The sequence below is a fragment of the Myotis davidii genome, unplaced genomic scaffold (assembly GCF_000327345.1).
Source record: "Myotis davidii unplaced genomic scaffold, ASM32734v1 scaffold362, whole genome shotgun sequence".
In the NCBI taxonomy this organism is placed as follows: domain Eukaryota; kingdom Metazoa; phylum Chordata; class Mammalia; order Chiroptera; family Vespertilionidae; genus Myotis; species Myotis davidii.
Genome location: NW_006297152.1, coordinates 4,330,288 through 4,341,898, shown reverse-complemented (window position 1 = coordinate 4,341,898; position 11,611 = coordinate 4,330,288). Strand labels below are relative to the sequence as shown.

The following is an 11,611-nucleotide window of genomic DNA, read 5'->3' as shown; positions in this document are numbered from 1 at the left end:
GGGCAGGGGGAGGGCACTAGGCGGTGCCGCGGCCAGAGCTAAGAGGCAATTGGGCGTGCAACCGAGTCACGTGACCCCTCGGGGTTTCCATAGAAACGCTTCTCTGCGGTCCAGTCTCGGAGGTCTCAGGCTGGCGGCGATGGACACAGGGGGCGGGTGGCCTTATTTTTTGCTGTCACCGCCGCTGCCGCCAACGATCTTCATCCGGGTCCTGCGTCAGGTCCGGCTGGGCCGGACTTGCCTGTGAGGTGGGATGGGCTGGCTGTCAGACCAAGTGCCCTGCAGTTGGCAGGAGTATGGGGCGCAGTGATGCACGCTCGGGCGCCCAGCATCCTTCTGCTTGTCGGAGACATTGCTTCGGACCCTGTGCTGCCCGCGGCTGTGTGCCTGAGCCGGGAGCCCCATTGCTGGGATTGGGACTGCGCTGCGTACCCAGCGGGAGGTACCAAGGACGGAGTCCAAAGGTCGCGTTTTATCCGTTGGTGCTGATGACAGCACCGCGGCGGCACCTGCAGAACCTGAATTAGGTATCGTATCCATTGGGAGGGAGGGGAAGTGTCTGCGCAGAGGCTGGGGTCAGGCGGCAAAACTAGGGTGAACCTGTGGTTTGTGCGGTAGGGTCGGTCACTGACATTTTAAAATAAGTAGTTATTTGGAGCGAGAATGCTAGAAAAGCTATGCTATGGGCGAGTTACGTTCTCCGGTTCTGAGGACGAACACAATGTGTAAGAATGAGTGGAAACCAGATCTTTAAGGTTTATATCTGTGATTTCAGATTTGTATGATCCTTTAGGCCAGCCTTTTATTTTATTTGACATCCCCATTTCTGAGTGCAAAGCTCTTACTGAGGAGGGAAAGGCACTAAAACTGAGGAAATGGTAAGTTGTGCTGCATGTATAACAAGGAAGTATAAATATTTTCACAATAAAATTAACTTGGACATTTGGCTGGACACTCAGATGGCTTTATGCTTTCCTGACATCCTATCGGGTGTGGTTTAATTCCACCTCTAGCAGAAGGCCAGCTGTTGCCCTGTTCAGGATCCCCAACCTTGGTTTCCTGTACTGAGTATATTGGAAAGCACTGGGCTTAGAATTAGTAAATCCTGGCTTGAATCTTGACTCTCTCACTTGATCGATTTGATTGAGGGACGGCGATTAAACTTCTCTCAGATTCTTCACTGGGAAAGTGGGGTTAACAATGTGTACGTAACAAGATTGTCCTGAGGGTTAAGTACAGGGAAGTGTTTCTGCAGCTCTGAAATTCTACATAAATATGAAATGCATGGTACCTGTACATTGATTTTGGCACTATTCATATAAATTGCTTTATGATACTGTGTGTTCACCTCGCCGCCTGGAAGAGATGGGAGGATACTGGAGGGCAGAGGCTGTCATATTTCTTTTGTATCTTCCTTTGGGTCTGGAAGGTACTCAATACATTCAGGTACTCAATTATTCCTTGATGAAGTGAATAAAATGTGAAAGGCATGGCAGTTTGAGAATCACATGGAGAATAATGAACCAGTCAAAAGAAAAGATGTCAATGTCAAATATTTGTTGCAATAGGAATGCATTTTCTTTTCTAGGGAGGAAGAAGTAATGTGGCCTTTTTCTTTTCCCAATTAAATTACTTTTCTAAAAAATATTGAGGTGACAAAGCAACATTTCTTTGAATTAACGTTCAAGTTAATGAACAAACACGCTGGTAAGAACTCCCCCAATGATTGTCTTAAGACAGCAAAGGAAAATTTTCTACCTGTTGGTGGTCTTTATTTTAAAAAGTCTTATTCCAAAGAATCAGATCATTACTATGGTGAATGACATTATATAACTTAGAATAAGTATTTTTAATATTCTTTTTTTCAGTTTCAATTTTTTTGCTAACTTTAGTGAGGGCTAAGCAATATACTGGTTTGATGCTTCTAAATCAGTATATTTTTGAAGAGAAAATTGAACATTAGAAGCACTATTGAGAGCAAATGGAAACAAGGATTCAAGAGCTAATATATCCCTTCTCTTACATTTCTATTCTTTTGTATTAGGTCTTACTTAGGAAATTTCCTTCTTATCTCATTTTAGAACTGGAAAAGAATTGTGGAGTAGAAATCAACTTAAGGGAATAGCGAGGGTAATTTAAAAAATCGAGTTGCTCAAGGGTATAATTGTTTTTGATTGCTCAGAATTTTGCTCTGTATGTGTTAAATACAATTAATTCTCAGCCACATGATGTGTATTACATTTGAGATGTAATAATGCCAAAAAAATGCGCTTTTCCAATGCAGTGTTTTTTATTGTCTCACACTAAATACCTTGTACATAGTAGGTACCCAACATTTCTATTTAATGAATTAATAACCTGACAAAATAATTTTGGAATCATATAGAGGTTGGGGGTTGGTTTTTTTTAAAACCTCACCTGAGGATCTAAGGATATTTTTTCATTGATATTTTAGAGTGTGGAAGAAAGGGAGGAGGAGGAGAGAGGGCAGGGGCGGGGAAAGAGGGGGAGGGGAAAGATTGGCATTGACTGGAACGACACACCTCAATTGGTCACCTCCCACTTGTGCCTAGGGATCAAACCTGCAACCCAGGCAAGTGCCCTCGTCCTGGAATTGAACAGAACCCATCTGTTCTCAGGCCAATGCTCCAACCACAGAGCCAAACTGGCCAGGGTGAGATTGAGTATTTTTTAATGAACACCTTAATCACCTCCCTAAAGCATTAAGGAAATTTCTGTGTATGTGAAGAAACCCGTCTTTAATTATCTTTTCATTAGAAAATATACATTATTCCACTTCCTTGCAAATTACAAATTTCTTATGTTAATCATAGCACTTCATTCCTTGTACATAATAGTATTCTCCCTATTTTAATTTTCCAAAGAAATGCTTATCCTTGACATAAAGGATCCATGGGGCTTTAAGACATTTTTTTTATTGTGCGAACAAGTTGGTTTGGTTTGTTACTAAAGTAAGACTGAATCAGAATTTTGAGGTTAATGCTGCAGGAGAGTCTATAGCTTCTTTTTATTTCTGTGATGATGCAAACAGCAAAAGATCATTTTAGTTAGAGAGTATTTTGATAAAATTATCCTATAGTAGGTTTTTCCTTTCATATATTTTAATCCAAGTACTCTTACCTACATTGTACTTCCTTTCCCCAGACTTGTCACTGAATACTTAACAAACCAAGACCTCAAATCCTGCAGGGTGGCAGGAAGATTATTTGAAATGACAGTGAACTCAATGTTAATCAAATATGTCAAACGTGTTATAAATAGAAAATAAATTTCAGTTCTGCTGATTTAATGATGATTTAATTTCATTATTTTCTAGCAACATCATTACTACAATAGATTTTTTTTAGCATATTACCTATAGACTATATCATGATTTAATGACTACTTAATATCAAATGAACTGGTTCTGTGTTGAAACCACCAACCTTCAAAACATCAAGTTTTTTCTTTGTGATTAATTTTAGCTTTACATAATTTTATGACTACACATTGAGGTAGAGTAATAGGATGGACTATTTTACAGTGAGACCTTTATTTCTTTATATATCAGTACTTCAAAGACTAAAAAACAAATCCGTACTCCTGTATCAGGAAAAAATTTTAGTGCTAAATGAAAGAATAAATCTTGTGTGTTAAACATTTTTGTGAGTGGTACTATATGTCTACTTTTTTTTAACCTGCTTATGATAATATAAAGGGAAGCTATGGATTTAAAAATTTACTTATTCCATATTCCTTTCCACTACTGGGCTCTGTTATTAATGCTAACAGTTGTTTTAAGGTTACATTTCTTGTCACAATATACAAGCATAATATTTGAGATAATAAGAATTTATATTTTCTTTTCCAATATTTACATCACTTTTATTTTTCTTATCTTATTGCATTAGCTAGACTCTCAAAACAGTATTAAAAAATTGGGGAACAGTGGCCTTCTCTTCTTTGTTTCTGTTGTAATGGAAATGTCTTTGGTATTTTACCCGTTTGTATTTTCTGTTGCTTCGTGATGTTTAGGCATGATGATGGAAATTATCAAATGCTTTTTGGGAGGCTCTTATGATAAAAATCATGTCGTTTTTGATCTTTTAATTTATGAATGTAATGAATTATATTTCTATATTTTCCTGTAATGAACCATCCCCACATTTCTAGAATAAACTCTATTTGGTTACTATTTTAATTGCTTGGTAAATTCAAGTAGTATTTATTTTGTTATATGATTTCAGAATCTATATGTATAAGTCATATTGGTTCATAATTTTATTTCTTTGTGCTGTCTTTATGTGGTTTTGATGTTAGGGTTAGTCTAGCTTTGTAAGATTAATTGAGAAGATTTCCACCTTTTTTTTTCTTTTGGTACTCTAGAATAGTTTGAATAATAGAAAGTTTCTATGCTATTATTTCTTTGAAAGTTATAGAATGTGCTCACAAAATTATCTGGGCTTGCTAATATTTTTAGAGGTAGATCTTTGATCATATTTATCTTCTGTGATTATGAATTTGTTTGGCTTTCTTCTTCTTTTTGTCAAATTTCGAAGTTATATTTTTCTAGTAAAACATGCATTTCATCTAGATTGACAATTTATTGACAAGAAGTTGCAAAAAATATTTTCTCATAATTATTTTAGTTTCTTCCATGACCATGGATCAACGGCTTTTCTCATTGCTACTATTAAATATTTAAGCAAAATATTAAAATCAACATTTTTTCTCCTAACCTGATTGTCACAAATTCTAGAAACATACTTTTACTTCTTATAGAAAATAGTCATCTCAGACTATATAGTTTTGATAGAATTTGAAAGATCTTACAATTCCTATCCTTTTCTATCATCCTAATAATATTTTATTAATAATAGCAACCACTTGATGAGTGTTTATTGTTTCATAGACACTTGGTTAGCAAGCTCTTTACTGTGTACTTATATAATTTAATCATTTGTACCCCATAAGCAGCGGACCTTTTTAAATGAAATTCAAGATATCTTGGCGATTAACTGGTTAACCCTCAGATTAGCTGTAGGGCCTAGGAATTAAGTGTTCCCATTTTATGAATGAGAAAATTAAGGCTCAGAGAGATTAGGTAACTCAGCCAATGATAACTAGCCAGTAGCAGACTGGTATGGGAAACAGGACAGTCAGATTTTGAAGCTTGTGTTTTTAATCACTTCATGGAACTATTGCTCTGATAAATGTCATCTTAGAGCAGGTAGAGCTGAAAGGAACCTAAAGATCTTGCTCACGTCTCCTGTTTTACAGACAAGGAAATAGAAGCTACTTGCCTAGGGCCATGTGTCTTTATGCTCTCTCTTAATAGTCTCTTGCTTAAGGCTTGACCATATTGGCTTGGACTCATGACTTGTCTAACATTCTTCTTCCTAGCCCTAGTCATATTTAATCAGTACAAGAATTTAACTGCCCGAACACTTTTCTATAAGTTCTGGTAGCATTTCTCTCTTGTTATATACCAGGTTCATATTTGAAAGACCTACCTAATAGGATGGTTGGATTAAATGAGTTATACATGTAAATACTTAGAAAAATGACATGTAGCTCTCAGTAAATGTTAGATAGTAATAATATTATTTTAAAATTTTAATTAGTAGAGGTTACCATGCAGCTTTCCTTAAACTCTTGGAAATTAGATGAATAACATTTCATTTTGTGAGTTAAACATTTTGGTTTGCATGTACTAAAATCAAGAAAAGAGATGTAACAACAGTTTAAAGAGAGAGGATTTGCTCCCAGGCCAGCAGGATTAAATTGTAGCTTGATGAACATTCTGGGCCCACCTACTAGTAAATACTGTCCATGGACAGGTGCCCTTGTGTATATCACACCATTTCATTTCAAGTGGCAGATGCTTAACCCTGGGAAGCAGAGACTGAAAGCACTAAACATTTGAATCACTTAATGAGCTCTTCTAACCCTCAAAGTAAACTTCTAATTATAGTAGCTCCTCATGTAGTTTATCTGCATGGTAAAGTTGCATAAGCTGGACAACTTGAATATGTGGTTGCATATCCAGTAGTAAGTCTCACTGGAAATTAGTACATTAGCTTTCTGCTTTTACGTGTCATTCTTGGGAGCTCTGTTAATCCAGGTCTGCTCCTGATTAATAAATCCATTCTCTCTGTATTGACTAAGTGGGAGTTGAACTTACAAAACTGAGAGTCAAACCCTGGACCATGTTAGATGTACCAAGGTAATGATTCCCTCCCCCACCCTAATCAGTGTCTTAGATCTCTCAGGAACATTCGTCTTCCTGATCTAACTAGAACAAGTTTAACTGCCCTCAATCACTTTTCTTTTCTATAGTTCTTGCAGCATCTCTCCTTTTGTTATATACTTGGTATCCAGGTTCACATTTGAAATACAAATTCACCATAAATTTCAGACTGCGTTTCTAACTGAATCCTTTGTAGCTTGATTGATATTGTGGTCTTCTTCACCACTTTAGAGCTAGATTTCTGGGCAACGAATTGGATCTACTTTTTTTTTTTTTTGAGGAGTCCACAGATGAATAGCCTTCCATTTTGTGAGTTAAACATTTTGGGCTGGTCTCTCCCACTGCAACAAGCTTCAGAGCTGCTCCCCGGCCTTCCAGACTTGCTGACGCCATTAGCGGAGTTGCCCACCTTGGATCTACTCTGATAGTGATCAGAGATGCTGCATTTGTCATGTTGGGGTCTTTTTTTTTTTTTTAAACTCTACCCCGCAAATTGTGGACATGGTTTTGTGATCTACTAAACTTTAAAAGTAGCTCTTTAAATAACAATTAATATATATCCAAAAAATAATTATATTCCAATAAGTCTATAAAAAACTTCAGGTTAACAATAGAAATTACTTTAAAATTTTTTATTTATTTTAATCATAACAGACATTCCTATTTTCAACATTTTTCTTTTCTTTTAAGAGGGCAGTGAGGCAGCAAATGTGGTTTAATGCACATGCTCAGAGGGTTAGTCAAAGAGCCCTCCTAGACGTGTGTTTTGAACCAGAGTTTGAGACAAGGTATAGATATGCACTGGTGAAAAAGAAGTGGTCAGAAAAAAAGGGAACTAGGACCCATTATGCACTGGGGCTATGTCAGAAGGAGGAGGAATGGATGCCAACAACAACAAAGATGATGTCCATTGCAGGAGAGTTAAGTGGCCACTTGGCTGGAATGGAGAAGACATGTTGGGGAGCAGGGATTGGTAAGTTCTGAGATGTAGATTCACAGCCTTGCTACCCCTATTTTGCCTGGGATATTGTGCTAGATTCTAAAGGGAAACTAAATAAGTGAAAGAGACAGCGCTGGACCTATAGGAATTTGCAGCCTTGCTGATGAGACAGGGCAACAGGAAGGTAGAGGAGCAGCTTTGGAAGCCAGTGAGGGGGGCTTGGCTGTTACATGGTGTGTGAGGGGAGGAACCTGGAGAGTCTCATGTGTCACCTGCCTCTCTCCTCCACTCAGGAGGCAGAGGTCTGGGCTGGGAGAGATCAAACCCAGCGCGTGGCTACATTTCAAAAAATCAGTTTTTGTAGCGATAGCTAATCAATTAGCAAAAGAGCTTTTTCCCCACACACAGAACTATTTTGAACCACTTTAGAAAAAGAAAAAAAAAAGGCTGCCTAAAATCTTCTGTCCACAATGAACAATTAATGGAAAATCACTGGTTTGCTTTTGCAAACGGTACTGAGTATCAGTAACTTCAGGCTGTTTTCCAACTTTATAGTAAATCTTTATACTAAAACCAATTTAGGAAGCTATTTGGTCCACCGGCATTTTCAGTGGAAAGATGATATGGGTAGACCAGAATAACATTTTCTTTTTACACCAAAATATTAGCAAGGTACTCATGGCTCCACTTGGATACTGTCATTTTCAAAAATAAAGGAAAGATAATAAGTTGCTTATGGAAACATTTTGAATTATATTTAAAATAGTGTAGCTTTATAATAGTTAAGCTGGTAAGTAATTCAGGTTTTGCCTATAGTGTATCAGTTTAGCTCCATCTTGGATCATACCTAAGAGAGAAAGTTTCCAGATTCTTGCTGGCTATCTTCTAAGTCTTCCGGTAGCTGTTTGGTCTTACGTTGCAGGGATGCCCATTTTATTTCTTCCCTTTCTTTTTCTTCTTCTTGTCATCTGCCTTGCTGCTGCTTCCAGACTGTTCTGTGAATTCCATCGTCTCCACTGGCATTGCCATGGGAGGCCTTCGGAGGTCCTTGGTTTCCTGGGGTGACATCTGAGGCATATTTAAATGCCTTACAACATTCCAGGGCTTATATGGGCTTTGACCCACCTGGATTGGTGGTAGGTCTCGGAAAGGCACCAGCACGAACACGACAGGAACCCTGAGGCCCGGTGTCAGACTGGGTGGCGATTGTCCACTTGTCACTGGCGGAGACTGTCCCGGAAAGGCACTGATGAAAGGGTAGCTTTCTAAAGCTGCCTGAGCTGTTACGTTCGGATCCTGCTTTGCCTGGGGCAGAACATCAGTGAAGTAAGGTTTCACTCCTGTGATGGCATTGATCTCATATGCATTGTGCCTGTCCGCCAGTGCTCTCCCAGTCAAAATGGGTTGGAAAACAGTTGATCCCAAGACACCGCTCACAAAGTTATTGAGGAGAAAATGCCAAATGCCACCACTTATTGGGCTCAAAGTGACCTTCGGCCAGAGACTCGCTAGGCTCCGGAGAGCTTCGCGGTTCCAGGCCGAGGCAGGAAAGTCAGGGTCAGTATGATAGAGCTGGGAGAAGTAGATGCTGAGAGTGACATCTGGGTACGTCGTCAGGAAATTGTACATCTTGCTGATGCAGCAGTGGTCAGCTTCGTTACAGGGGGAGTGGTTGGAATACAGAATGATGTGCCGGATGCCGTCGTTGTTGTATATGGCCCAGTCAAAATAACCGTTCGTCTCAAACAGCATCGATTCTGGATGGGTATTGTTCGTCATGCAACTGCTCGCATGGCCCTTTTGCACCAGGCCTCCAGTAGAAGTTTTCAGTTCATAAAACGTGAGGTGCTTTGTTTGAGGATAGGTGGGTCCATAAGGGAATCCAAAAATCTGATAAAATTCTGTGTGGGAAACTCTTGCTTCTTCGCCTGTCCGAATATGGTAAGGACAGTTAGAGCACTCTAGAGAGAAGCTTAGCCAGTAATAAGGCTTTACTATTGTTCCACGATTTGCTAGGTATTCCTCATATAATGGCTCCATTGCTAGTTTTGTCGTCTCCTAGCTGAAATCCTAAACAAGGAAGAGAGAATATATGTAAAACCAGTGCAGGAAGAACTAAAGACAGCGCATTAATTTACTGAGTCATATTTTTCTTAAAGCAGCTGGTGTGATAACCATGGTAGCATTTTGAGTCTAAAGGATAATGATATATATCCATAGATTAGAAAGCTCAGGATTCAGCTTTATTGAGACTCCTAAGGTGGGGGAGGAGGCAAAAGAGAAAGGCTTTGTACATTACCCGTTTCATAGAGTCTGAGGCAGTAGAGCAAATGGGTTAATGGTGCAAGTTCTAGAAACAGACTTGTTGCAAATCAGGGCCCTGCCACTTACCAGCTTAGTGATTTTTGGCAAGTTATTTAACATCCGGGAGCTACCTTGTCTGTAAAATGAGGCTCAGAATAGTTCCTACCCCATAAGGTTATTTTGAGACTTGAGTGATAGATAAATATACAATGCATTGTTATGGGCCCGACACATAGTAAGGTCTCGATAAACACTTAGCTCTCCATAGTAGTAGTATAAGTCCTAGGGTCATCTAGATGATTCTTGTTTAGGAAAGTCCAAAGAAATAAACAGGGGCTTTGCATTCGTTTGTAATGTTCTTTGTCTCTTTCCCGAATATGATAATGTCTAGCATATCATGCAGAGATGTTGCATATGCTTGTGTCTCAAATCACCTATTTCTTCTAATCATCCTATATAATAAAAGGTTAATATGCAAATTGACCAGAAGGTGAAACTACCAGTCGCTATGACATGCACTGACCACCAGGGGGCAGATGCTCAATGCAGGAGCTGCCCCCTGGTGGTCAGTGTGCTCCCACAGGGGGAGTGCCACTCAGCCAGCAGCCCTGACCTGGGTTCACGGCTGGTGAGTGCAGTAGTGATGGTGGGAGCCTGTCCTGCCTCTGTGGCAGCGCTAAGGATATCTGACTGCCGGCTTAGACATCCCTCGAGGGCTCCCAGACTGTGAGAGGGCTCAGGCTGGGCTGAGGGCCACCCCCTTCCCCCAGTGCACAAAGTTTGTGCACTGGGCCTCTAGTTGACAATAAGTTGGAAGTGGTTATCCTTTTGGGAATATGATCATGGAATCTATTTACTTGCTAGAGACATGTGGATCATCATGATTACACCCTTGGAAGTGCCAGGTGAGTATTCTTTGGGTCATGGATATGCATTCTCAGCATTTGAGAGTTTTATTTCCAGTGGGTGGGTCTTGTTAGAGCAATTTGAAAACTTTACTATTCTAAAAGCAATAGGGTTCTTAGGATATTTCAGATAGTTTCTGAGATGTTAAAACTGAACTGTTAAGATCTTTAAGTAATTATTTTTCCTTTAAAAATATTTCTTCAGTTATCATTATTCCAAAGCAACAACATAGGCATTATAATATAGTTTAAAAATATTGTAAAATAACTTTTTATTATATAAGTATTACATGTTTCTTGTGGCGTTTTTATAATACGGATGCATAAAGGAAAAATAAAAACTCAGTTTGTATCAGTTTCCATTTCCATTGCCATTGACAGCTCTAGTCCCCCAGTCTTTTTGCTATGTGTGCTTGTTATGCCAACATAAATAAAACCATGGTTTTTTTGTTTTAAATATATTTTATTGATTTTTTTACAGAGAGGAAGGGAGAGGGACAGAGAGTTAGAAACATCGATGAGAGAGAAACATCGATCAGCTGCCTCCTGCACACTCCCTACTGGGGATGTGCCTGCAACCAAGGTACATGCCCTTGACTGGAATTGGACCCGGGACCCTTCAGTCCATAGGCCGATGCCCTATCCACTGAGCCAAACTGGTTGGGCAAAAGCCATGTTTTATATTTTGCTTTTTCACTTAGTATTGTGTCGTGAACATTTTCCCATGTTATTAAAATTCTTCCAAAAGCACAGTATCCACGCCTAATTAGTGTCTTATTACATAACTATAGCATTCAGGTTCTTGTCTCTTGTTGTTATTATAAGTAACACTTTTATGAATCTTTCTTTAAATAAATCGTTCATATATCTGACTCTTTTCTTTAATGTAGATCACTAGAAGTCATATGACTAGATCAAACTCTCTCACATCACTTCCTAGGAGGAGAATTACATTCCCAGATCCCCTCAGTCAGTGCTGTATTTGATCTCTAGGCTGAAACCTGCAGAGTTCCTTGTATAATCCCATCTTGGGCAGAAAATATTTTAGGGCCTCAATCCAGCTCTAGATGGAATGTGACTTTACTCATGTCACCGTCATCCTAATGGCTAGTCTCTCGGCAGTAACCCTGGGCACCGCACCTGTCATACTCCAGACTCCTCATGACCTAACCTCTGTCATGTCATCTTAGTCCGCAGGGTTGGGGGGTTGCC

General features: G+C 39.3%; 2 protein-coding genes across 2 annotated transcripts in view; one reads left to right on the top strand and one right to left on the bottom strand.

The window, feature by feature from the left end:
- The first annotated feature begins 100 nt into the window (after nt 1–100).
- RGL1 (ral guanine nucleotide dissociation stimulator-like 1) overlaps nt 101–11,611 on the top strand; it is a 210,674-nt gene continuing 199,163 nt past the window's right edge. Inside the window, exon 1 of the mRNA XM_006772955.2 lies at nt 101–527. The gene's annotated coding sequence lies outside the window, so the exon portion shown is untranslated. The remainder of the gene's footprint in view (nt 528–11,611) is intronic.
- Nucleotides 8,117–9,230, bottom strand: APOBEC4 (apolipoprotein B mRNA editing enzyme catalytic polypeptide like 4 (putative)). The gene has a single exon (XM_006772954.2). The coding sequence runs from the start codon at nt 9,228–9,230 to the stop codon at nt 8,124–8,126; it is 1,107 nt and encodes a 368-aa protein (XP_006773017.1). The 3' UTR covers nt 8,117–8,123.